The 27,887-nt window shown below is 40.2% G+C and overlaps 1 protein-coding gene across 3 annotated transcripts in view; it reads left to right on the top strand.

Moving 5' to 3' along the window:
- The window catches only part of MSH3 (mutS homolog 3), a 129,480-nt gene that overhangs the window by 39,789 nt on the left and 61,804 nt on the right, over nucleotides 1-27,887 (top strand). For all 3 annotated transcript variants that reach the window (XM_075411553.1, XM_075411554.1, XM_075411555.1), the window contains exons 9-12: nucleotides 3,555-3,667; nucleotides 5,089-5,203; nucleotides 12,243-12,327; nucleotides 15,214-15,323. In XM_075411553.1, coding sequence (XP_075267668.1) covers nucleotides 3,555-3,667; nucleotides 5,089-5,203; nucleotides 12,243-12,327; nucleotides 15,214-15,323 — 423 coding nt within the window. The remainder of the gene's footprint in view (nucleotides 1-3,554; nucleotides 3,668-5,088; nucleotides 5,204-12,242; nucleotides 12,328-15,213; nucleotides 15,324-27,887) is intronic.

Genomic DNA, 27,887 nt, shown 5'->3' with positions numbered 1-27,887 from the left:
TTCTTAAAATAAAAGATTTTATTTTTTTATTATCTTGAGTCAGTTTCTGTAAATTAGTTTTATTTCTGTTGGTTTACAGTCTTCTAGCTTCTAGCATTTTTTTTAGTCTTTTTTCTTGTGAGATTTTTTCTCTCCCAATTGAGTGGTCTCTCTTTAAATATTTTTCCTACAGCACTTGGTAAGCAATGAATCTTTAATTGGATGCATTGAATTCTCAGATAAATAGAGGTATAAAACACAGCAATGTTGATCTTTTTACATTTTCCTGGTAGGGTGACAGATAAATTAGTCCCTGTAGTAACAGAATCATATAACAGTATAGGTTGGAATGAATTTAATGTACTACATACACAAAAGTGTGTGTGTCTGTGTAAACGTGTTATTTTGGGATCCCGTCCTTTATGCATCTATTTATGGACACATTGATTTCATATTCTTAACTGTGGCTGATGATCAGCGCTTCAAGCAACTTCCATAAGTCATCTTGTGAGGAAAGACAGTTCTGCATCAAATCCCAATGTGTTCAGAGAACAGAGAATTTTAATAAGGGGGCGCTATAGGTTTATTTTGTACCATCAGTTGACAGTTTGAAACCCTGAAACATCTCTGTTTGCTCAATATCCAGTTAAGGGTAGTAGCAGAAGAACTTGTACAAGGAAAGTAAAAGAGCTTTGAAAAGTTTAGTTGCATTATTGACTAACCCCATCAGTGTCATGAGACTATGAGGATTGCTTGTTTTCAGAAGTACTGGAAAGGATATCAATAAAATACTGGAAGAGTTGCACAGTGGTTCATTGTAGATGTTCTGACAAGCATGATGTTTACAAAAGTTGATGGCAAATTGACTTCTGATTTAAATAGGCACTGGTAACTGGAGAGGCAAAGCATCAACATAAGCATCAACATATCATTCTGGCTATAATCAGAAAAATGGCCTATGGGTGATCATCAGGCTGAACAAAGGACAGACATTAAAACCTTATGCAGCAAATTTTGTTTTCATACATCTTCATAAAAATTAAGGTTTATCCATACATTGAATTAGATATCATTACCTTCTTTTTTTTTTTTACTCTATCTAGACTATCAGGTGCATACTTTCAGATAGACAAAGTGTCAGATATTTGTTTGATGATGCCATATCCAGAATATAACTGTGAAAATATGTGAAGATCCTTACAAATCACTGAGTTGTCTAATGCTAATTTGAACTATTTCCTATCAATATAGTTGACGAGCAAAAGTACCGCTATAAGAAGTCGCTGAAGTTATATTGACTGTAACTGTAATTTGACGAAGTTTATGCTAAGGAGTTGGATAGATTTGATTATGAAATGAAAGAAAATCACAAATGCATTAAAGAAAATGACAACAATTAATTTTTAACCATTACTTTAAAAACAAGCAGGTGTGGCATGAATCATCCAATGAATTACCTCTCCTGTATTGACTTTGATTGTAAAAATTAGCTCTGCAGACCTTGCTAAGCCTTGCTTTTCTGAAGGTGGTGTTATGAAGACTTAAGAAGTAGAAATGAAAAATAAAATCCTGTTTTAAAAAGATTTCTCTAAGTCCTTACTCACACACGGTCAACAGAAAAGCCCTGCTGTCTTGCAGAAGAGATTCAAAGGCTTGTACTTGCTAACCTCCAGATATCATACAACACGTTTTAAAAAGTTTAATGCTGAAGTGGTATTCTTGCAAAAGGCTCTATTGAGTACACATGCTAATTTAGCGAAATGGAACACATTATTAGTGAAGGTTGGAACAAGTGAAAAATGCAAGAAAGAAAATAGCCGATAGCTATTGGAGGTTGAGGAACATAGACTAATTGTCTTTAACGGAAATCCATTTGCTTTAAAAATGTTTGCTCATTCTGAGTAGGGTTTGGGCAGAGTGGAATCCCAGAGGGTCTGAAGACTAAAAACTTAATTGGATCAGTCAGTTAAAACTAAGGTACTTGAAGTAAGCAAGGGATCATCTAGGATGTGCTGAGAAAAGTCCAACCTCTAAGAGTTTGTTTGACACCAATTATAGGAAAATAACTCTTCGTTTTTGAGAGTTGAGCCTCAGAGACATATTGATCCTTTCAGATGAGAGTATGTACAATCTAATGCAGAAAACCTGTTTGTTTTTTTCTGTGAAGTCGAAAAGCCCTGCAAAAAGAGTATTGATTAATCTCCTTCCTATAATACCTACACAATCCCTTTCATTGGCATAATTCCAGTGTGCTAGAAGTATTTGATTAATTCATGTCCCATGGTAGTATGAGACTGGATACTCAGAGGTCAGGTAGCTTTTATATATGTCTTTTACTGGTATCTTTCTACTGCCTACTTCTTCAGTACTCATTCTGTAGCTGTGTAATGATGCTCAAAGGTTGCAGGAGGAGTGTGTGTGATTTTTTTTTGTTTCATTTTTTAACCAGCACATCTGTGTAATGCTGTATTAATAGGTGTACAAATTGAATTGATCGTGCAGCATCCAGTTTGAATTTCGGTGAGTGGTTGGGAAAAGCAGCCAGTGTGGAAAGGTTGTGTCTTAGAACCACCACACACATACTCTTCTCCGAGTCAGATTTTGGCATCTTAGGTGTACTGCTTGACACTCTTAGCAACTTTGATCTCGGGCACGCTGCAATGAATAAAGGTTTTTACCACTGTCTTACATAAGCGTACTGTGGAAGCAGGAGTCATGGGGAAGAGGCTAGGTCAGTTGTCATGGGTTGCAAAACTGGCGGAAATCCTGTACTGCTGTAATTCTCAGTTACTTGCTGACAGTAGGAAAGGATTTGTGGAAGAGGTCTAATTTGGCTGAATGGTGGAACAGAGTAAGTTTGCTACATTTGCTGGTACTGTTAAACTGGGAGGAACTGCTGGCATGTTGGGAGGACTGGGTTATCATTAATAACATCCTTGACAACCTGGACTGCAAAATGACTGAAAGAAATCAAGCCCTTTAGCACAAGGAAGAGAAAAGTCTTCAAATAGTTAGGAAATAAAGGACAGGAATACTTTGTATCAGCTACATATAGGAAAAGATGCAGTAGGTTAATGTTGCAATAAGTTGTACAGCATTGAACAAAGCCTTTGAACATAAAGGATAATTAAATATGGTAATAGGTTGCTTAGGAGAATTGCTTCATTATTTAATCATCATAAGTCTTTAAGAACAGATAAGGCAAATACTTGTTATGCTTAAAGAAAACATATTTGCATCTACCTCGCAGGTATACTAGACAACCTCTTGAAGTCTCTTTTGGGCTTGCTTGCTGTTGCTGTTTGATTTTATTTGTTTGCACTTTTACAATGGAAAGAAGAAAAATTTAAAAAAAAAAACCCCACCACACTCTTAGACATGTTCTCAACACGCTGAAGGTGCTCATCTCTTCATTCTTTACCCATTCAATTCTTAACAAAGGAAAGACAAAAGAAAGTACACCTTTGTAACCCACTTAAGTGTTCTCCATGAACATAAATAATGATAAATAAAATCATACTGAAAGCAATGATTATTAGCATAAATACTGAAAGTCAATTATTTTTTCTTTGCAGGTTACGGGATGACAGAATTAGGATAGAAAGGATGGAAAACCTCCATTTTGAATACAGCCATGCTTTCCAGCTGATTACTGATTTTTATGCAAAAGAAGTGCCTGATACTACAGGTATGTCATTCAGATTTTTATTCAGAAGAGGTGCCTGATAATTACAGGTCTGTCCTTCAGAATGCCTTTGAAGCATGCATCCTGTTAGCTCTTACATAGATAAGGAATACATGTGGGTGCATCCCACCAGGTCTCATGGACTTGTCTATGTCCAATTTGTTTAAGCATTCCCTAACTTCATCGTCGTCTATTAAGGAGAAAAATTTGTTGCTCCAGAATTTCCCACTGGTCTGAGAGGCCTTGGGTTCCTCAAGGCACATCTTAACCAGTAAAGACCAAGACAACAATTGAGTTTCTCAGCTTCTTCCATGTCCTTTGTCACCAGAACTGCTGCCCCATTCGGCAGTGGGCTCACGTTTTCCCTTGTCTTACTTTTGCTGCTGATGTACTTGTAAAAGCTCTTGTTGCCCTTGATGTGTCTTGCCAGTCTCAACTCCAAGTGAGCTCTGGTTTTCCTAACCCCGTTTCTACAAGCTCGAACAATGTCTGTCTATTCTTCCTGGGTCACTTGTCCCTGCTTCCACCTCTCATACTCCTTTTTAATGTTCGAGTTAATCAGGACCATCTTCCATGCAGGCCTTCTGCCACCTTTGCTTAAGTTTCTGCAAATCAGTATCTTTTTTGAACTTGTAGGAGGTGAACCTTGAAAATGAACATTATTTAAATAGAAATTAATACAGGGCTAGTATTCCTTTTTTCATAGCTTCAAGATGTGTGTTCAAACAGATACAAAATTCACACATATATAGCAACTGAGGGGAATTATTCAACGTCTGAAATGTTTCTTCAAGTTCTTGTGTGTGTTAATGAGAGGAACAGCTTTAAAAAACACCTCTGAAAAAACTTAATTAAATAGGGTTTTAAAAAAGTACCATTTCATGTTGAGATATCATGGAGTGCATTTTCCTATTCTGGCAGCTGGAACAGGGACTGTAGTTGAGCACTGTTTAGAAACTATCAAATACAAATAGCTGTCTCACAAAGGTGCAACCATATTCTGCGGACTGGTCGAGGCAGATAAACCATCAGCATGTGCCAGGGCCTGTTCATTCCTTTTAACTTGCACAGATGTTGCCTGCACTAATAGAGATTTCAGAATTCAGTTCTTAGTTTGTATATTCAGAAATTTCTCATGCCAGCAGTTACTCATTTTTTGAAGAAAAACCTATGGAGTCAAATGTTATTATGTTTCATAATGTGTTTACTTTATTGTAATGTTCTGCATTCTTTGGAACTATATACTTTGGAACTTCACTTTATGGTGATCTATAGATGTCATAGAACACTATACATATGCTACAATTTCTATTTGATTACATTAAAAGATAGGTTATGCTTTTTCTGAAATATCAAAGTAGTAAACAGTGAGTTAACAGGAAAATAACTTTTTTTGGGGTTTTTTTTTTTGGTTTTTTTTTTAGGTCCTCAAAAACTGTCTGTAATACTGAGCTTGGATAAGCCTGTTATTTGCTCTTTGGCAGCAGTAATTGCATACCTCAAAGAATTTAATTTGGAAAAGATGCTTTACAATCCAAGGTAAGTTGCCTTATGTAAACTTCCAATTCAAAACACCAGTACACATACCAGCGTTGTCTTGTAAGTTTTAGCAGACAGCTTCCCTTCAATATAACAAAAACCAACCTACTAGAGTGATAAACATAGTCTTTGTAAAAATTATACCTTAACATTTAAGTTCCTTATCAGAACTGAAAGAATCAAGGGATATTTTTTAAAATGGTAGTATGTGAAAATCTTTGATGTATGTTTGTCTAGACGTTACTGTCAGTAATGTAAATTGAACATGTACTGCTGCCAAGTGTTACTGAAAACAAACAAGATGCAAAAACTGGGAGATACTAGGGGGAAAATTTAAAACTAGAACCATAGAATGGTTTGGGTTGGTAGGGACCTTTGAAGGTCATCTAGTCCAATCCTCCTGCAATGAGCAGGAACTTCTTCAACTGGGTCAGCTTGCTCAGAGCCCCATCCAACCTGACCTTGAATGTTTCCAGGGATGGGGCATCTACCACCTCTCTGGGCAACCTATTCCAGTGTTTCACCACACTCATCGTAAAAAATTTCTTCTTTATATCCAGTCTGAATCTCCCCTCTTTTAGTTTAAATCCACTACCCCTTGCCCTGTTGCAACAGGCCCTGCTAAAAAGCCTGTTCCCATCTTTGTTACAAGCCCCCTTAAAGTATTGAAAGGCCGCAGTAAGGTCTCCTCGGAGCCTTCTCTTATTTAGGCTGAACAGCCCCAACTCTCTCAGCTTTTCCTCACAGGAGAGGGCTCCAGCCCTCGGGTCTTCTTTGTGGCCTCCTTTGGCCCCACTCCAACAGCTCCATGTCCTTCTTGTGCTGAGGGCTTGAGAGCTGGACACAGGAGTCCTGTTGGGGTCTCACCAGAGTGGAGCAGAGGGGCAGAATCTCCTCCCTTGACCTGCTGGCAATGCTGCTTTTCAAATTTAAAAGTTTGTTAATATCAGCTATTGTATCTGAACCTCAATTTTACTTTGTTAAAAAAATCTCGGGCCTTTTTGGCAGCTTTGAAAAAAAATGCTCTAATTTAGATTTGCAGTTGTTGTTTGATTTTGCCAGATGTATGTAAATAATTTTCTGTAGCTTTGGAAGCAGGTATTAGTGCTAATATGTTATAATATTTAGACAGTACTTATCAGGTCTCCTTGAGTTGGTGAATCTAGTTATCGATTATAAAGAAAACAGACATTCAACACACCCTGGCTTTCTCAAATATCCCTTGAGTTGGCTTGGTGGTAACTAGGAGTGGGGGAACAATCATGCAAAAATTTGTTGATAGACCATCACTATTTGTGCAAAGTTACTACAAAAACATTTTGAAGCAATTTTTAACAATTTTGAAGGGCTCCCTGCATTACCAGTGTTTTTTAAATGCAGATGCATTTTAACAATTGACTGCAGATGTCAGCTTTAACATTTTTCAGACATCTACTAAAATTTTTGGAAGTTATACATACCTGAGTTTTCTGGATTTTTTAATCGATTTTTTTTTCCTTAAGCTGCCCTTTCCCTCTCCAAAATACAATGAAAATGTTAACAAAAATAATTCAGGTTTTTGAAAATGTTTGCATGGCGAGGCAGGAGCCAGAGAAATCTTGTGCTGAGAGTTTCTGAAGAACAAAGTGAAGCCCAAGGAAATGCCACTTCATGGTCACACTTGCAGATCGCTATTGTCACAGAACCTTGTGTGCAATCACACGTGAGTTGGATGTTCTTTCAGATGGGGGAAATACAAAATGCATCTTTTATGTAGAAGTAATTCAGTAGCAGAGGAGAAACATAATTACGTGAAGGCTTATCTAGCAGCAGTCAGTCACATTTGTAATAGCTTGTAATTACAGACTGGAAAACAAAAGCGCTAAAACTTAGAGCTGACGTTTGCCTGCTGAAGGTTGCTCTAACAGACTTTATGTGAATGTATGAACATCTGACTTTAAAGGCAATGAACTGTTTGATATTTTGGTGGTATGCAATGAAGAAATAAAATATGTTCTTTGAGATATATTTGTTCCCATGCTCAGGAGATAGGATTCTTCTGTATTTATTTCTAAAGCCTTTACTGCTTTGACTACACCATCCTGAATTCTACTGGCTTTTTTAGTGTGTCACATGTATTGAAATAGTGAGCGAAATAGTGGGGCAAACTCAGCTTCACTATTTTTCCTAATGACAGTGAAATGCATCTAAATACTGAGAGGAAAAGCCTTTTAAGCAAAAGCTGTTAGGTTCATGGTCGTTCCGTGATTCTGCAGGAAACAGAAGAGAAATACTGCAATTCCACTGTCAAGCAACTTAAAATTCCTAGGAGAATTCAGGTCAGTGAGCATGAAGTCGGAGTTGTAAGATAGTTTTCAGTTTATTAATGTAAGTGACACAGATCTGGATGAGAGAGACCTATTTTCTAGGAAGAATGACAAAAAAATTCCTTACACCTCTGTGCCTTTTTCGGATAAACACTATTCTCCCAACTGAACAAAGTTCCAGCTCAATTTAGTGGTAAGAGTCATGAAACATCACATAAGTGATAAGGAATCCTCATTACTGTGGGAAAAACAAGTTTTGTTTTAAAATCTAGATGAAGCTTTTTAAATCCAGTTTTAAGATCCTAAATAAAGCAAAATATTAGTAATAATAAAATCAGAAAAAAAGAAAAAAGCTTTCTTCCACAACAGGACTCTGGGACATGGCTAGAGTGCATTAGAGCTCTAGCAGCAAGTAAAAATAGATTTAACAATGAATGATACAAGCTTTTTTAATTGGTTTGTTCTAATACCTTTACATACTGAGACACCTTTTATTGGCTTTTGACAAGATGTTCGTACACATCTAGGAGAGATTTTGAAATACAGTCGAGTAGCCAGTTTTGCTTAGCAGTTACTGGGAAATGTGTCTCATTGCATTTTAATTTTACCTACATGTTTTCCATCGTAGTGGAGACAGAAGAGAGAGGCTGTAGTTCTTAGATTTTGAACGCTGTGGACTTCAAGAAATACAGGGAATGGAAGAGCCAGGTATCTTTCTGAAGGAGGGGAGTAGCTTTGGGATTGGAGAACTACCAGCAGTAAAGACAGAAGACATGCAGAAGTGAAAGAGGAGAAGAAGGGTTAAGATGGCTTTGAGGGAGGAAGAGGAAACAGAGAAAGAATTCAAGAAGGGGGAAGAATGTTTGATTGTGCTTCATAATAGGGGTGGAAGGGAGTTGGCCAGATGAAGTTAAGAGAGAAGCCAAAATGTAGATTCTTCAGCTTAAAATGGTGGGCATTCTTGAATTTTCAGTGGAAATGTCAGAAATTGAGAGAATGGTGTTCATAAGGCTGTTGTATCTCTTGGGTGCTGATGGTGTCAGAAATATCATGTATACAAGACATTGCACAGGTTTATTTACTCACTCTCACTATGAGAAAGGAAGTACTGAAATGATTTTGGGAGGTTTCAAAGTCAGCTCAGGAGCATGAGGGACTGAAAAAGGCAAGGCATAGCTTTCAGACACAAAGAGCAGGTGCTTAGCAAACAATTTGCTGTCTCTTTTGAGACTGCATAAGAAGGGCAGCAGGTGAGACCTCTTGCACTTTGGTCATTTGGAGCTTGTGGAGCGCTGAGGCTGTATGCAAGGAAAGCGCGCTGGGAGAGTGCAGACATCTGGGCAGAACAAGGTTGCAGGCCCACTCTCTGGGATCAGTGGAGAAAAAGAAGACTTAATACAGGATAAAATGATGGAGATTATTTTTCTTTCTCTTAATTCTTCCCAGGTCTTCCCATTCCTGTTCTTGTTCTTTGTTTTGTATTTCTCGGTTTTGTTTTCTGTGTGTTTGTTTTATTTTGTTACTGGTTTAGCTGGAAGTTTCTGCACTCCTCTCACATCAAGGATCCTGATCAGAAGTTCTAGCCCCATGGCAATATTCCCTAATGAATTTAAAACTGATTAATTAAATACAAAACATAATCTGGGCTTGATGTCCTTCGCTACTTAGACTGTGGTACATGTTTTTAATACCTAAAGAAAGCTAATGCTTCTGAAAAATTGAGAGACTTGTTTTTACTCCTTAAAGCTGAATAGGGATTCCTGCAATTCTCTTCTAAATACATAGGTTTGTTCTGTGGTTTATTCACCCTAAGAAATCTCAAAAGACGTGGACTCTTGAGGTCTATAAAAAGTAATTGAGCAAAGAAAAGCTGCTGCTTAATAGGCTTTCAGTACAGTGCCTTACAGCTTTGCTGGAGAGTTTTCAGAGATTTGCAAAATTAAAGTAGTTGAAAACTACTGATCTGAATAACATGCATTCACTCAGGCTAGGTTACCAAGTATGAAATTATATATAATATCTCCTGTGGAGAGAATAATGAATAAAGCATAAAAAGTGCCCTTCACTGCAAGCTTTTCAGCAGACAGAATGACCAAGAAGATCCAATTTCACAGGTAACATGTAAGAATTGAAGTCTTGAGGATGCAGTTTACTGTCCTAAAGCAATCATACTGACCCTTTGATACTCATCATCAAGTGTGGTTCTAGGCTGAAAAATCATTTTATGAGTAGGAACCTCTTTCTCTTGAGTATTCCCCCAAAAGTTTCCTAAATCTTACTAGGAGCTTGTATTTCTTTTTGTTTCCTTGTTTTCATTTTTCTTGGCCCAGATGGCATGATCCTACCTTGCCTTGCTCCTCAGTGGTGGAACTGCCAGCTATTTCCATCACTTGTGTCTTGTACTGTTTAAGTACTTGAGACACTTGCAAGTCTGTTCTTTGAAACGCGGGTCACACTGTCATCTACAGAAAGAATTATTGCATTGTGATCCAGTTGAAGTGATTTCGGAAGGGTCATTTTTACTGATGCAGGAAGTGGCTGATGGCAGCACATTAGAATTTCTCACAAGGAATGTGCTGACACTCTTGCTGCAAAACCAACACTGACTTAATATTTGTTTATAACCTTCTACTTATGCCATTTGATCCCTAAATTCCCTACAAAGACTCTGTCTTTGTTCACATTTTTGCCGAGTTCTGATCCCAAACTGAAGGAAGATGAGGGGGTGGAAGCAAAACACGTTCTGTGCTGTGACATCTGGAATTGTTGGTTGGGCATATACTGCAGTTGATCTTGGCTATTATTCATATACTCTTAAGCTGTCAATTACCAGGGTTAATAGCAGGGTGGAGTAGCTCAGATAAAGCAAACACCTGGATGACATAAAATACACATAAATTATGCTGTGAGAACAACTTTATCATATCTGATTCTGAAACAATAGTAAATATACTCTGCAGGGGAGCAGAGTTAGTTGTCTTTAGATCTAACGGAGAGCAAGCTTGCTGTGAACAGAGTATGCTCAATGTTAAGTGCTCTGAAGCTAGGTGAATTGCAGAAACACTGGAACCAGTAAATCCATAATCTTGAAACTCGCGTGTGGGTGTTTGAGGATTGACAGAAACAGCCAAAAGCATCCTTTTCACTTTCAGGAGAAGATGGAAGGGCATGGTTCTTAGCCAATTGGGTTTAGGAGATCGCAGGCAAATTGAAATGCAGCAAATGCAAAACTGCACTTTAAGTAAGTCCTAGATGCAGAAGAGGTGCTTTTGGAAGAGTGGGTTGGATTTGTTGTGAATCGTAGGGATTGGGAACCAAGCAGAAATCATTCCTATTTAATTTTTGCCAGCATCAGCAGTTGTGACTGAAGATAATAATGGGAAGTACTGATTTGTTTCTTATAATATTGTGTGCTTCGGAAAGTGCTGCTGCTTTTGCTTCCCAGGTTTTTTTTTTTTTGCTGGGGTAGCACCCTAGGGCACAATAATTACAACTATGAGTACAGTTCTCAGTCAGCTGTACTTCCAAACTATCATTGAACTTCCTGAGGGCACTGACATGAATCTACTTTTTTGTGGTTGTTAAAAGCTGTGGAAAATACTTCTCATTTGACCCATTCTGTAGGAACAAATTAGCTAGCAAGCCCAAACACCTGCATACAACAAATGTATATTAGTCTCTGAATATTTCATGTTTCTGAAAGTTTTAGTGCTGTTTTTATTTTTAATATGGCAATAATGCAGCTGTGTGTGCCTAACAGAGAAGTTTGAGTGTGAGTGCTCCCCTAGAGAGTTTAAAATTGAATGCACTGAAAAAATTTTGTGAAAAGTCAAGAAAGCAGTTTTAAATCGTACCCAGCAAGTCATTGTGTTTAGTGTAAGACAGTAAAGAGTGTCCTAGATTTTGTGCAAAGGGCATTCAGCAGTATGATTAGCCTAGACAATCGTGACTTGATTTGTCAGAAGCATTTAGTGAGGATCTTACACTTCACTTCATGGTCCCAACTACCACATGTGTATGGCTGAGACTGAAATAATTTTTATATCTAATATGAATACACATCTAATACAATTATTTTATTAACATTGGTTCTAAACCAACACAAACTTTGGGTTGGTCTCATCCTGTTCTGTTAGGGAGTGTCAAGAAGTCAAGTAATTTTGGACATAGTTGTTTCATATTAAAAATAAAATAGATTTAAAATACCCTATTGTTATTTTCCTAAATAATTGCAGTAACAGCCTGTTTAAATTTGTAGTAGTAGTAAAAAGCAAGAATATGTATTTTGATATGCTGATTTGGTGATGAGTTCTGTTAAAAGTCTGTTCCACTCATAGTCCCTAGCCCTGCCTCTAATCTGGCAATGAACATAACAGAACAGTAACAAAAGCACATAGTTTTTCAATTTTGGCATAGATTGAAGAAAGGGTACTTCTTTAACCATTTACTGGATCAGGAGTAGGTAACAGGAGAACTGGGTTTTATTCTGAGCTTTGTCAGGGTCATTGTAGGAAACTGGCAAGTAAGTCGTAAATCTTGTTTTCCCAAGCAGTAAATTAAAAGAAGTTATTAGTGTTCAGTTCACTTATTTATTTGAATAGATTTTAATTTCTTACTTGATTTTTTAATTTTGCATAACTAATGAATTCTCTAATGTGAGAAACCTCACAGTGTTTCACTGTTAACGTCTGTACCCAAATTTAAAATATAACATATGAAATTCCTCTCCCCAGCAATTTCAAACGATTGTCAAGTGAAACTGAATACATGACAATTAATGGGACAACGATGAAAAATCTTGAAATTTTGCAAAATCAGGTAAGGACGGGTGTAATGTTTTTTAATAAATGCTGAGATTTTCACAGCTGTTTGACATACTGTTCCCAAAGTAGTTAAGTTGGTTTGCAAATCTCACTCAGAAGGTTTAAATTATTTTAAATGGGATCAAATTGAAGAAGGATTGTGTGTTCAGTGGCATAAATGTGTGTGCTGGCTTTTAGTATGAGTTATGAACTTATTGCACTTTAATTAGCAAAGAACTTCCTGAAAGTCTGAATTTTTGAGCAACTGCAGTCAAGTGATAAGGCTGCAGCGGGGTTTGTTTTTTCCTTTGTGGTACTCCACAGACCCTTATGTACAGATTTAATTTAACTTGTTTAATTTATTCCAGTCATTTTCTAAAAAGATTTTCTGGCTAAAGGAAAAACATACTTAAGTATCTGGTGACTGTTGGAGGTACTTTACAGAATCACAGAATCACAGAATAGTAGGGGTTGGAAGGGACCTCTGTGGGTCATCTAGTCCAACCCCCCCGCCGAAGCAGGGTCACCTACAGCAGGCTGCACAGGACCTTGTCCAGGCGGGTCTTGAATATCTCCAGAGAAGGAGACTCCACAACCTCCCTGGGCAGCCTGTTCCAGTGCTCCGTCACCCTCAGAGAGAAGAAGTTCCTCCTCATGTTCAGACGGAACTTCCTGTGCCTCAGTTTGTGCCCATTACCCCTTGTCCTGTCACTGGGCACCACTGAAAAGAGCTTGGCCCCATCCTCCTGACACCCACCCTTCAGATATTTGTAGGCATTTATAAGGTCCCCTCGCAGCCTTCTCTTCTTCAGGCTGAACAAGCCCAGTTCCCTCAACCTCTCCTCGTAGGGGAGATGTTCCAGTCCCCTCACCATCCTTGTAGCCCTCCGCTGGACTCTCTCCAGTAGCTCTTCATCCTTCTTGAACTGGGGAGCCCAGAACTGGACACAGTACTCCAGATGAGGCCTCACCAGGGTAGTGTAGAGGGGAAGGAGAACCTCCCTCGTCCTGCTGGCCACACTCTTCTTGATGCACCCCAGGATCCCATTGGCCTTCTTGGCAGCCAGGGCACACTGCTGGCTCATAGTTAACCTGTCGTCCACCAGGACACCCAGGTCCCTCTCCACAGAGCTGCTCTCCAGCAGGTCCACCCCAAGCCTGTACTGGTGCATGAGGTTGTTCCTCCCCAGGTGCAGGACCCTGCACTTGCCCTTGTTGAACCTCATCAGGTTCCTCTCTGCCCAGCTCTCCAGCCTATCCAGGTCACGCTGAATGGCAGCACAGCCTTCTGGTGTATCTACCACACCTCCCAGTTTGGTGTCGTCAGCAAACTTGCTGAGGGTACATTCTAACTCTTCATCCAGGTCGTTGATGAAGAAGTTAAACAAGACTGGGCCCAGTACTGACCCCTGAGGGACACCACTTGTCACCAGCCTCCAACTAGACTCAGCGCCGCTGATGACAACCCTCTGAGTTCTGCCATTCAGCCAGTTCTCTATCCACTTCACCGACCACTCATCCAGCCCACACTTCCTCAGCTTCCCCAGGAGGATATCATGGGAGACTGTGTCGAAAGCCTTGCTGAAGTCAAGGTAGATAACATCCACAGCTCTCCCTTCGTCTACCCAGCCAGTCATGTCATCGTAGAAAGCTATCAGATTGGTCAGGCATGATTTCCCCTTGGTGAATCCATGCTGACTACTCCTGATAACCTTCTTTTCTTCCACTTGCTTGATGATGGCCTCCAGGATAAGCTGCTCCATCACCTTTCCCGGGATGGAGGTGAGGCTGACCGGCCTGTAGTTCCCTGGGTCCTCCTTCTTGCCCTTTTTGAAGATTGGAGTGACATTGGCCTTTCTCCAGTCCTCGGGCACCTCTCCAGTCCTCCAGGACCTCTCAAAGATGATGGAGAGTGGCTCAGCAATGACATCCGCCAGCTCCCTCAGCACTCGTGGGTGCATTCCATCGGGGCCCATGGATTTGTGGACATCCAGATCGCTTAAGCGATCCCTCACACAGTCCTCCTCGACCAAGGGAAAGTCGTCCTCTCTGTAGGCTTCTTCTCTTACCTCCCGGGCCTGGGATTCCTGAGGGCCAGTCTTAGCACTGAAGACTGAAGCAAAGAAGGCATTCATTAGCTCTGCCTTCTCCGCATCCTCCGTCACCAGGACACCCGCCTCATTCAGCAGCGGCCCCACGTTGTCCCTAGCCTTCCTTTTGCTGCTGATGTAGTTGAAGAAGCCCTTCTTGTTGTTTTTGACATCCCTTGCCAGCTTCAATTCCAGGTGAGCCTTGGCCTTCCTCGTCGCATCCCTGCATGCTCTCACTACGTTTCTGTACTCTTCCCAAGTGGCCTGCCCCTCTTTCCACATTCCATGGACCTTTCTCTTCTGCCTGATCTCCGCTAGAAGCTCCTTGTTTAACCATGCAGGTCTCCTGCCTCCTTTGCTAGATTTCTTTCTCAGGGGGATGCATTGCTCCTGTGCATGGAAGAAGTGTTGTTTAAAGAGCGACCAGCACTCATGGACCCCCCTGCCTTCGAGAGCCCTGGCCCACGGGATTCCTCCCAGTAGCTCCTTGAAGAGGGCAAAGTCAGCCCTCCTGAGGTCCAGGGTTTTGATCCTGCTTATCGCCCTGCTTCCTCCACGCAGGATCCTGAACTCGACCATTTCATGGTCACTGCAGCCGAGTCTACCTCCAACCTTCACGTCCTCCACCAGTCCCTCCTTGTTTGTTAACTTACTTTATGTAAGGCATTGTTGGTGAACAGGATCAGTAAATGAACATGCAGTTGCCATATCTTAAAGCCTAAACAGAATGTTTTAAGTAGTGTGGTGAAGATCCTTTCTCTACATCATTGATTGTTCAGTTAAAAATAATTATGCTATTTTTATTATTTTAGACCGATATGAAAACAAAAGGAAGCCTACTCTGGGTCTTGGATCATACTAAAACTTACTTTGGACGTCGGAGATTGAAGAAATGGGTAACCCAGCCCCTCATGAAATGCAGGTGAGAAGTTCTTTATCTTGGGCTAAATTTGGATTTTAAATTTTATGACATTGAGTATACCCAATTATTTATTTTTCCTGACGACCTGATATCCATAGCAGAGTTTACACAGGAAATGATATGATAGAAGATATGGACATTATATATAGGTTCAAAAGAGTTAAACTGCTCTGTCTGGACACAGAACATCTAAGTAGTTCAGAGCAGTAGGTTTGGAGCAAGTTAGAAATTCCTATGCAGAAATCAGATTTGGTACCATTCTAATTCAATATGCTTTTTTAGACAATGCTTTATTTTGTAATACTATCATGGTTGGTATTACTTGTCTGTCTTGAAATGGACTCCATCTTTTCTGATTGGTCTCTACAGGCTTTATTGGAGTGTTGTACTTGAATATGTAGTGAATAACAGTATGGAGTCCATGGAATGTTTGTCGCCTACACTTTAAGTTTTTGGGTCTATTTCTTTGCATGTGCATTCCCTGAGTGCGTGCTGGTTTGGGCTGGGGTAGAGTTAGTTTTCTTCACAGTAGCCAGTATGGGGCTAGCTTTTGGATTTGCTGAAACCAGTGTTGGTAACATAGGGATGTTTTTGTTACTGCTGAGCAGTGCTTACACAGCGTCAAGGGCCTTCTCTGTGTCTCACTCTGCCCAGCCAGTGAGGAGGTTGGGGGTTGGCAAGAAGTTGGGAGGGGTCACAGCTGTGACAGCTGACCCCAGCTGACCAAAGGGATATTCCATACCATACAATATCATGCTTAGCAATATAAAGTGGAGGGAAGAAGCAAAGGGGGGTGACGTTCGGAGGGATGTTGTTTTTATCTTCTCTTGTCAATGTAGAGTTTACTCAATTATCACTTTGTTCAGTTCAGCTATAGCGTACAGAATATCCTTCTGGTTTGGTTTTCTAAAATAATTTTCCCCTCTGTTTTACTTCCGTAAATGCATTAAACAGTTTCAATTTTTATTAATTTTTAACAGTTTTAACTACTGAAGTATACCAATGTTTTAGTGTCTTGCTGTTGTTGGTATTTTACGTGTGTTTCTATGTAAAAATTGGTATTTTTAACATCTTAAAGCACTATACTTCTGAAACATTGCTGCTTAATGTTCTTATTAGCCTTTTGTAAGGATCTTTCGTAGTGTAGGAAAAGCAGATAACCATTTTTTTTCCTCCTGTTTTGTAAATTTAGAATATTAGAGACCTTTTTCATTTGTAGGAGCTGTACTGGTTAGATTGCTTCACACTGCACTTTCTGGGAGGGATTTAATAAGGTGATTTCAGTATGCCTTTTTTTTAAATTGTTCTGATAATAGCTTTTATATATCTTACTCACTTCAAAAAGGCTTTTGAGATAACCATCCTAAATAGTATTAGACTTTATGGACGTGGATTATGTGGCTGGTGTTCACCTTAAAAGCATATAGATAGAATTTCTGGGCCGCTTTACAGCAATAAATTGAAATAAATTAGTCTATTTCTTTTTCTGCCCTGGAGGCATCTTACAGCCTTTTGGGAATTGTTTGTGAAGTTGTCAGCGGGGGGAGCCAGAGCACAGGCTCTGGTCTGGTGTGGGGACAGCACTGAGAATGGGGACCTGAAAAGGAGTGCCTCTAAACATGTTTCTCCCTAAGGATCACATATGTGATGCAATGGATGAAATAACATTTAACAGTAAAATACACAGAGTTCTTATCCAGACACAGAAGATAACTGGTCAAACTAAAGGGTGAGAAGGAAATGCACAAGCAGTGGAAGCAGGCGCAGGTATCCTGGGAAGAGTACAGGGACGCTGCCCAGTTGTGCAGGGGTGGTGTCAGGAAGGCCAAGGTGCAGATGAGGCTGAACTTGGCAAGGGATGCTAAAGATAGTAAGAAGGGTTTCTACAGATATGTCAGCCAGAAAATGAAGGTCAAAGAACGCATATCCCCTGATGAGCAAGACTGACAAACTGGTAACAACCGCCGAGGAGAAGGCTGAGTTAATCAACACTTCTGCCTCAGTCTTCAATGGCAACCTCTCTTCACACACCTCTCAAGTGAATGGACCACAAGACAGGGACTGGTGGAGCAAAGTCCCTCCCACTGTCAGAGAAGATCAGGTTCCTCACCACCTGAAGAACCTGAACATGCGTAAGTCTTTGGGACCTGATAAGATGCATCCCAAAGTCCTGAGGGAATTGGCTGATGTCATTGCCAAGATACTCTCCATGATATTTGAAGGGTCATGGCAGTCAGGTGAAGTCCCTGGTGACTGGAAAAAGGGAAACATTGCACCCATCTTTAGAAAGGGTAGAAAGGAGGACCCTGAGAGCTACCGACCTGTTGGCCTCGCGTCTGTGCCTGGGAAGATCATGGAACAGATCCTCCTAGAAGCTATGCTAAGGCACATGGAGGACAGGGAGGTGATCTGAGACAGCCAGCATGGCTTCACCAAGGGCAAGTCCTCCCTGACCAACCTGGTGATCCTCTATGATGGTGTAACTACACTAGCAGACAAGGGAAGAGCTACAGATGTTGTCTGTCTAGAATTCTCTTCAGACCTTTGAGATTGATGACAAGTGGTGTCCATCAGGGGTCTGTGCTGGGACCTGTACTGTTTAATATCTTCCTCAATGACACAGACAGTGGGATTGAGTGCTCCCTCAGCAAGTTTGCAGAATACACCAACATGAGTGGTGTGGTCAACATGCCTGAGGGACAGGATGCCATCCAGAGGGACCTGGACAAGCTGGAGAAGTGGGCCTTTGTGAACCTGATGAGGTTCAACAAGGCCAAGTGCAAGGTCCTGCACCTAGGTTGGGGCAACCCCTGGTATGAGTAAAGGCTGGGGGATGAAGAGATTGAGCTGGACATGAGCTGACAATATGCACTTGCAGCCCAGAAGGCCAACTGTATCCTGGGCTGCATCCCCAGCAGCGCGGGGAGCAGGTCAAGGGAGGGGATTCTTTTCCTCTAGTCTTCTCTGGTGAGACCCTGCCGGGAGTCCTGCGTCCAGCTCTGGAGCCCTCAGCACAGGACAGACCTGGAGCTGTTGGAGCGGGGCCAGAGGAGGCCCCAGCAATGATCCGAGGGCTGGAACCCCTCTGCTGAGAGGAAAGGCTGGGAAAACTGGGGCTGTTCAGCCTGGAGAAGAGAAGACTGCGGGGAGACCTTACTGCGACCTTTCAGTACTTAAAGGTGGTTTATAACAAAGATAGGAACGGACTTTTTAGCAGGGCCTGTTGCGACAGGGCAAGGGGTAGTGGATTTAAACTAAAAGAGGGGAGATTTAGACTGGATATAAAGACTTTTTTACGATGAGTGTGGTGAAACACTGGCGCAGGTTGCCCAGAGAGGTGGTGGAAGCCTCATCCCTGGAACCACTCAAGGCCAGGTTGGATGGGGCTCTGAGCAAGCTGACCCAGTTGAAGAAGTTCCTGCTCATTGCAGGAGGATTGGACTAGATGACCTTTAAAGGTCCGTTCCAACCCAAACTGTTCTGTGATTCCGTGATTGAAAACTGCTTGCCTGGGGACTTCAGACCTACTTTCTTAACCAGTAAATTTAGTTTAAATTCTCCCTTGTCTCAGTACAGACTCAGCTTTACAAGTTTGCAGTTTTGGTTTCTTCTCTTTCTCCTCTGCTTTTTGCTGCTTCTAGAGATTGATGCTTCCGTTTTTCAATCTTCTTTCTCAGCATGGAAGGAGGTTCCATAGTTGGAGATGACAGTACTCCTCAGTTGAAGCTAAAAAAGCTGTTTTGTTTCTGTGTATTTCTCCCTTTCTGACTCTAAGTTGTAATTTCGTGTACTTCGTGCATCAGACATTTGGTGGTATTGTTTCCAGTAAGGCACACAAATGCACAGAGAGAACATTCTGTAATTGTAGTTCACCTGCGCCTCCTGGAGTGACATTTTCAGAAGAGGTTAAGATTTCTGTACTGCATCTTTTCCAGTCAGTGAGTAGGTGCATTTCCCTTGGTATATCAAAAAAGTGAGAGGGTGTAATTAATGCTTTATGCCTTATAGTTGAAAATCACTTGGGATGATGCCTAGATTTCCTGGGGAGAAACCGTATGCTAGGTTGAGTGAAGGTTGAATGTGTACAGACAGCTCATTTGGGCAAATGTGGAGATATCCATTAGATCATCGGTGATGTAATACATTTAGAGACTTACAAGAAAAGGTTTGCAGCATTAGATGTGTGATTTTTTTGGGGGGAGTGGGGGGAAGCTTAGACAGGGAAGATGTAATGTCCTCACTTATCCACCTAGGTATACCAAGATGATGAGATAAGAATGTGTGAGTCATTGAGGGCTCAGCTTTTTAGGAGGAATCAGGAAAGTAATTGATTTTTTGTAGGGGTTATATCTTTGTAGATTACAGAAGCCTTGTATGGCCTTGCCTATCTTGCCTTTGGAAAGTTAAGTTCCATTGAGTGCAGTTTTCACTTATACTTCTGCAGGGGGAGCGGAAAGAAAAAGAAATAGAAATCTGAGTTGGCTGGAACATTTTTGACTGAATGAAATGTGCCGTTTCCCTGATGGGCAATGGAGTTGCAGCAGCAGCAGGAGTAGAGCTGTATATTATCATACTCAACAGCAAAAGGGCTAAGGACTGGTACTGGGATACAGTGTTGTAACACAGTGTGATCTTTGTGTCTTTGAATGTGTGCAATGTTTAAAAATAATTTTTTTCCTACTGCAAAATTAGTCTCAGAACCTGAAGCTGATGTGAAACAGTTATTGCTTTTTGAATAGCTACAGGAAGAGGAGAAAGATAAGCTTAACATAGGCCTGGTTAAGCAAACCTGGACCTGGTTTGCATCTTTCTTGTTTTGTTGTTATATATTATGTGTATGTTGTCCTATCGTGGTGCTGTAAAAGAAAGGGCAAGGAAGTTGTTGCCCTGCAAGTGGACAATCTGAAGCCTCATCTCTGCAAATTGTGTCTTTCCTTGTCTTTCTGTTATATCCATGGTTACTCCCTCCCACTCTCATCTTTGCATCTCCCTTTCCTGTTCCGTAATTGTGTTATGACTGGCTCCAAGCTACAGCACTGCTGCTTGCCCAGTCTGGAGTCCAAACAGAACAGACAACTTATATGGAGTTTTATTATTTCCGTATTAGATCAGGCTGCAAAGCTAATGAAGCTCTGACTTGGTGCTTAAAGTGAAACTTGAGATAAATGTTGGGTGTATCATTCTGAGCAATTTATAGCCGCTGTAGGGGAATACATGTAGAATTCCATTCCTGTACAGAGAACTCTCTAGCCCGTGTGTATAGAAAGCATTGCATAAGAGAGATTATTTCCCACCCCACCTAGTCTGTTCCTGGAGAGGTAGAGTATCTTTTAAATATCAGTGGGTGGACATTATGAAGTGTCATTTCTAGTACTGTAGACAGGGAGAAGATAGAGACTTTGCTATCTAAGTGGAAGATAACCTGGAAAGTGCTGGTGTTTGTTGCAGAAGTTGTTAGTTTATGAGTTGGAAGAGTAGTGCCAAATTTTAAAAGCTTAGGTGGGGGAGAGGGTGAGTAACTGAAATTAAAAATATTTGTTGTGTGTGTGATGTGAACATATTAGTTTGCACAATGCTCGCTGTCCTTGGGGTGATACCTGCTGTTTTTTGTGGGTGTTCATGGTTTGAATTAGCTTAAACAGACTGAGTGATCCACAACCACTTAAACTGTATTTCTTTAATATTCTGTTGACGCTCTTAGTTTTTTATTGTGTCGTATATGATGTGCAGAAGCTAATGTAGGAAGGTTAATGGTCAGATTATGGAGAGCAGAATGCCCTAAACATGGAGTTCAGAAGGCTTTGGGATAAATAGACATTGCCCTGGTGAGCCTGTGTTGAAACAGGAAAAAAACCCACGCCTCTCACCCACGCACACAACCTCACATCTGTGTTTTGGGCATACATGTATCAGTTCTGGTGTATGCAAGCTACAGAATATGCTTTGTGTACTGGAGTAAAAGTACAGTAAAAAATTAAAAGCCTCTAACATAACAGGAAAAGAATGGTGATCAAAGATTTCGTCAATGTCTTGGACCTCTGCTGTAACAGAGAACTTGTGAGATAGAAGTGGGCAATGCCCACCGCACCTGGAGACCCAGGGTCCCCTCTCCCTGCTTTCTGTGCAGACCCTGAGCTGGTGGCGAGGTCAGCCAGCACAAGACACCGGGTTTTCCCAGCGTTCCCGGTGCACGGCCGTCACCGGCACCCTACTGATATCTCTGGTGCGATGGTGGTGGAAGAAGGGTGAGGACAGAGAAGTCTCTCTTAATTCTTCCAGACCATTAGTAGAAGTCCAGAAGCATAGAATTAATTAGCTAGAAAGTACTCCAGACCACATCAAATACATGGTGACTCTTTTTGGGTGCTGCAAAGGGGTATCAGCAAATCAAACACTTTCAAGCCTTTTTAAGATGAGCTCACCTTTTTGACCCCTGATTCACCCCAACCTATCAATGTATTTCAGCTTTACTATGGTGTGGTTTGTGTTCTAGTCTTCAAGGCGCACTTTGCTAGAAGTGAATATGGGACTTTGATGGTTGGAACTCTCTATGTAGTTTCCTGCCTTCATTTATTTGTAGTCAATTTATACTCATTTTATCTTTTTCTAGTTAAAGCTCATGTTTAAATCTCAAGGAAGGAGAGAAGTTGTATGTATTTAGAGAGTTGCCAAAAACATTTTAACCTTTGCTTTGCAGGCTGGGCAAATGAAATTTTTAATTTCCATTTTTTTTCCTGTGATTCTAGCAGCTTTTTGTTATGCCCCATTTCTTCCAGTTCTGGATGAGGCTGATGCTTTTATTGAGGCTGAATGGAAGCCTGGTAGGATAGTGTTAATAGTTACTATTAGTCTGAATATACTTCTGCAAGAGCATAGAACGACTGTAGTTTTAGCAAATTCAGAACTGCACAATTCAGAACTGAAGATAGTCTTTTATCTACCACTTAAGAAGAGAAAGAGTGTAAATTGGTATTACTAATGCAACGTGATTTTTATTTGGAGGATATGTACTGTAGAACTGGGAAGAAGTGGTCCCTTTATAGTGATGTTGACAATGACATGTCTTTGCTAATACAAAAATAGCTTGTTCTAAATCCTCTCGCTTTGAATGTATTGAGTGCTGTTTTATTTATACTTCTATACACAAAGTACAGTCCTAGAGGAAAGTCTTTCAAGTTTAACTTTGTCCTTGTTTCCATAATTAAGAGATCTGGACAGTGAAACAAACTACCTAAAGGTCTTTAAAGAAACCTATCTTAATTAAGAGTTAAACTGGTTGCCATTTGATACCATCATCATCCAGAGCTGGATTAGAATCTTGTTTTGCAGCAGTAGTTTAGGAGTAAAATCCATCCATTTTACAGCAGAATTTCACAGGCTAAATTTTCCTCCTAAGAATAAAGATTTTATAGCATCAGCACCAATATAAAATGCACAAATGCAGGTTACAGCGTATGCCTGAGATCTCAGAATTATTGTAGTAAAGAAAAATATTGCAGCATCAACACATGTATTCATTCATTTTTGCTAGCTGTGTTCTAGTACCATTGAATGCTATATCTAACTCCTTATAAATGTAGTAATCAGACATTCATTCATGTTGGCTAAAGTAGCTAACAGTTCCCTTTTTTGGCACAAATAGCTGAAATACATTGTGTGTGAACATAAACAAAAGTGTTTGATTACCATTTGCATATTTTATACATTCTTTTAACAGATGTGATGATGAAGTTTATAGTACTTGTATATTGCTGCTAAGTGTTTGAGATCCATTCAGGAATATTGTTTTGTCATGGCTTCGCGTTCATGTAGGGGAATGTATGACCTCTCCTGAAGGGTATGAGACATTGGGGATTTATTACAAACAGTAAATTACTCTCTTTCTCCTGCATATAGAAAAACAAGTGAGCAAAGCCAGAAGGATGTTACATTTTTTTAGGTTTCACACTGTAGTAATTTACTCTTGTTTATACTTTTTCATTGATGCTAATGCATAAAATCACAGTGGTCACCGCAAAATTTAACAATTCAAAATTTATCCCATAAAGTTAGCCATATTCTAACTTAGCCATTTGTGTAAAAAAGCCAGAGATAGACTATTTTTTTGTTTGCTTGTTCTCTAAAAAGACAGTTTATTGGTTGCATAGTGGTAATTCTGCTGTGCCTTGGGGTTTTGATGGTGTTCATTGCATGTTATGAAAGAGAGTGATCTAAAGCAGAAAGCACTCTATACTACTTAATGTGGTCTTTAGCTTAAGCGACTCATACAAAGTCTTCGTTTGTAAACTGTGTTTCTGAACGAAGGTCAAGAAAAAAGCAAAATATGTAAGTGAACCAAATATAAAGCAACAGTGAAGTCAGAACACCCTTCGAGCTTGTGCCCTGTTTGAAAGTAGCTAGTATCAGAGGAGGGTGTGAGAACAGGTTAACTGGGTAATGTTCCCTCCCCAGAGTACTCTCTTAGCTTCCAGCAATTTGCAGTTCAGGGACTTACTCAGACACAATTGATACCCATGTGTATCTTGCATTTTCTGAACGTTTAAGTAATACGTTGTCTTTCTTTGAAATGCTGTAGTTAGGCAGGAGGGTGCTAGGCTTTCATCTAGGTAGTAATTCATAGAAAGCAACATTCGTTGTTTCATACCCTTCATTATATTTTTTCAGGTGTTGAATTCTTGTGACTGGTAGTTTTACATATTGCTGTGGTCTCTAAACAGATTTAATAAAATTAATTTAAATTTTATACATTCACTGTACTTGAGCTGTGTCCTTACCATGATGAATGAACTCATACTTTGTGCATTTATCATAAGAGATTTCTGACAGATTTGTATTCATTTACCTTATGTAAAAATAAAACCTTACATGACTGAAAATTTTCTACAGTTCTTATATAGCAGTTACATTTTCAATTTCATCTGCTTTAAATGTAGTGATCTATTATCACATTTAAAAATGTTAGGTTTGCTTCATTGTACAAGTGATCAGCAGATCTGTTAGCCCACTAGCAACCAGCAATCCTATTTAGATTGTTAAAATATCTGGATGTTAATTCAGTGCAGTGCATTCATAACTGCAGCCTTCTGCTTTGTCAAAATAATTTTTAGTTCAGGATTCAGATATTTTCGTGTTGGCTAATTTTCTGTTTTTTTCACATATCTGGCAGCAGAATAATACAGGGGAGTATCTCAATGTTTAATTTCAAGTAGTACTTTAAAATGACTAAAATAAAATTCTGCAGTTAGATTTTGTTGTGGTTAAATACATTGCAAAGTGATTTTACTGTTGTAATAACGCTGTTCTTAGATGGGGAGTACGGCAAAAGTAAGCTTACTGCTTTTACTCCTCTGGCACATTATTTCACAGAAGATTGTTTGGAAAATTGAGTAGAGCTCAGATTGCTGTCACGGTTGATACAGATGGGAAAGAATAGGCTAATATGGCATCTAAATAGAGAATGAAGTAGTAACCAGTTTATAAAATGTGAGACAGTTTCTTAGCATAAGCTGTTGAATTTCGTTTGTAATTACAATTGTCTAGTGGTGGAATTTTTTTTCCAGATCATGCAGAGATTAGAAACCCCCAACTGGACATGAAATGTGCTGAGTAACTGAGCAGTGCAGAACAAATTTCTTTTGAGGTTGTTTAATACCTGATCAGTATAACATATTGGTGCTCAACAAAATGTTTATTAGTTGAAGTATAAATATTTAAAGTTTAAAAGTATACTTTGAAATTCATAATCTGACTGTTAATATAGTTTTCCTTCACTGTCATTCCTTCTTCATTCACGTGTAGTTTTACATAATTCTTCACTGTATTTTCTGGCTTTTAAAATAGGTATCCCAATATGTTGTGTTTACAGGTGGAAAAAATGGGTCGTTTGATACTGGATGCTGTTTTCCTGACCCCTTCTTATTTGTAAAATTAAAGCAGAAAAACTGTATGGATGCTCAGTTTCAGATTACTGGAGCTACAGTAACATAGCCATATGTGAGCATGATTAAAGTGCAGATTAAGCTTTGAAGGGAAGAGTTTTTTGAATATCTGCATCTATTTTACATGTTACTGTGTGTTTTCAGTTGGCCACATAGATAGAATCATGCTGTTTAAATTAAGTGACAGTGTTCTGGAACAGAAATCTGCTGCTTACATGTGCTTTTTATAAGAAAAATACAGATTATTTTCTTCTTTAAGGTACATGTGTTTATAATTTAATGGCTCAGTACTCCTTCACGCAGAGGAGGGTTCCAGGGTCTCAAGTACAGCAAATTTTAATAATTCTCCATGAAAATGTAATTGTGGCAGATGATACTTTGACAATTTCAGTCTAACCATTTGCTACCTTCAAAGCAATGTATTCGGGGTATTTTATTACTCTGTCACTGATATTAACACGTCTCAATTTTCTTTCCATTATCCAGCTGTAGTTCAGAGTGCCTCGCTAATTGACGTACAAAGCTTAAATCTCTGCTGTCTTGAATACACTGTGTGGATGCCAACAGCTTGCTGTTTGGTTATTTGGTTGCGTAACTTTTAGTAACCCTGCCAGTCTGCACCAAATACGTGATTGTGGCTCTTAAGGATCGGATTTAAAGCTCGGATCTGTTCTGTGCTGAAACCAGCCCCTATAGGTCTGAGCAGTTTCACTGGCAGTAGCTGCTGCCTGCTGCTGTTGCTTGCAGGTTGCCTGGCTGCCCAGAGGAACGGGAAAAACGTTTGATTTTGTGTGTGTGGTATTGCTGGAGGGGTGTAATGGTGGTGAGCAAGAGGAAGGTATTCTGGGGACCTGCAACAGGGCTGCTAAGCAGAGCCTGCATAGTCTGATGTTGCCATTTTCCTCAGGGCTGGGAAAAAGAAGTGGAATATTTTGAGTTCTGTGGTGTGCCTGGAGAGTCTGTTGTCCAGTTCAGGGATAACCAAGTGAGTTTCCAAGACAGCAGAGAGTCTGTCCCAGATTTGTACAGTGGCTGTGGAGGAGCGCATCTACCTGGGCTCCAGGTAGATGGTGTCAGGTTGGTCACTGTGAATCCTGGTGTTGTACACCAAGGTTGCTCTGGGAATGCTTATGTGTCGTTTGTGACAGATGAGGTGATGGCTTTACTGTTTTAGTATAAAGCAGTATTTCATTGAAAAAATCCTGGCACTTAAGTGCCATTAGATTTATGTGTATCTGACTGCGCATCCAGTCTTGATGTCCTTCCTTTCACATGTGGTGTAATGAAATTTCAAGGACTCTTAGATTTAGCCATCTTCAGGGCCAGAGGGCTCTGACTGCCAGCCTGTTGTAATGTCTGCAACCCGTGGAGCTGCCTAATTTCATTGATTTCCTCGTGGATGGTATTTGTTAGCAGCTAGAGTAGCAATTGGCACGACAATTCTGCAATAAAAGCCGTGGGCAAGACAGGCAGTCTCTCCCAAAATCTTACATATTTATTGCATCCATTCGTTTCATCCCTCTGTGCTGGCTGAGCTCTAAGCATCTCACTGGTTTGTGAGAACGAACGTAGGCTGGGCTGTATTTGCCCTGCACATACTTCGCTGGTATACGAAGTGTCGATATCAAGAGACTGCTTTCTTCTTAACCTGCAAGGATGGACGGACACACACACAGCAGCGTGGGGATTTTTGAACTTACTTGTCTCAGGAGGAGAGTGTTGTAATAAGGCTTAGTTGTCATTCTGGGAGAAAATGCAAGGATTTTATAATAAGCACTGGGATGTCTTGAGGATTTTTACAGTTTCTTGGAACATTATGTTTTGGAGTCAGCCTTACTTGCCGGAAACTTTCCGAATGCTGGCTAAAGCCTTCCAGCACATTGGTACACACAGAGCGTGCCCGGCAGCACTTTGGTGGGGGATTCTGAGGAAACATATGATCTGGAACAGATGTTTTTTGATGTGAAACCTCAGCAAATCTTAGCAGAGCTTTCACCTAGTTGACTCTGTTCTGTAGCGCACACAGTTACATTAGAGATAAAGCCTGGTCATGGAAAAGCTACACTCAGAGGATTTGTGCTTTTCAGCTTTGACACATCTCTTTCACTGCTGTCTTACAGTGAGCTCACTGTCTTTTGCTATATTTCCTTTGGGCTGCATCCACTGACGGTGCTTTGGTTCACTCACTCCCGAAGATAAACTTCTAACCTGTATGCTTTGGATACACCCATGTGTCCTTAATCTCAGTCTTGTCCTAGAAAGCAGCATTGAGGCAATTTAGTTGCACAAAAAAACAGAAATGGAGTTTACCTTAGCTCTGCAATCTACAGCCTGTTCATGGATATATACTGGAAGTTGTAGCTGTGCCATTAGCAGCAGTGTAAGTCAAGGTGAACCTTGACAGCAGGTTGTCCGTTTCAAAGCTCTTTTCTGACAGTGGTTGCACGAATATGGTTGTAAGGAAGGTGCAGATCAGTATAGAATTGATTCTTCACATAAAAAAATCATGTTTCCTCATTGATTGACTTAATTCCTGAAATATGGAGATGAATGTTACAGGTTTTGGAAAAAAAAAAAAAAAAAGAGAGAAGCCAAACCCCGAACATGGTTCTTACGCATGTAATTA

Source organism: Opisthocomus hoazin, chromosome Z (assembly GCF_030867145.1).
Source record: "Opisthocomus hoazin isolate bOpiHoa1 chromosome Z, bOpiHoa1.hap1, whole genome shotgun sequence".
Lineage (NCBI taxonomy): Eukaryota > Metazoa > Chordata > Aves > Opisthocomiformes > Opisthocomidae > Opisthocomus > Opisthocomus hoazin.
The sequence above is the reverse complement of the archived record's forward strand: the minus strand, read 5'-3'. Positions and strand labels throughout refer to the sequence as shown.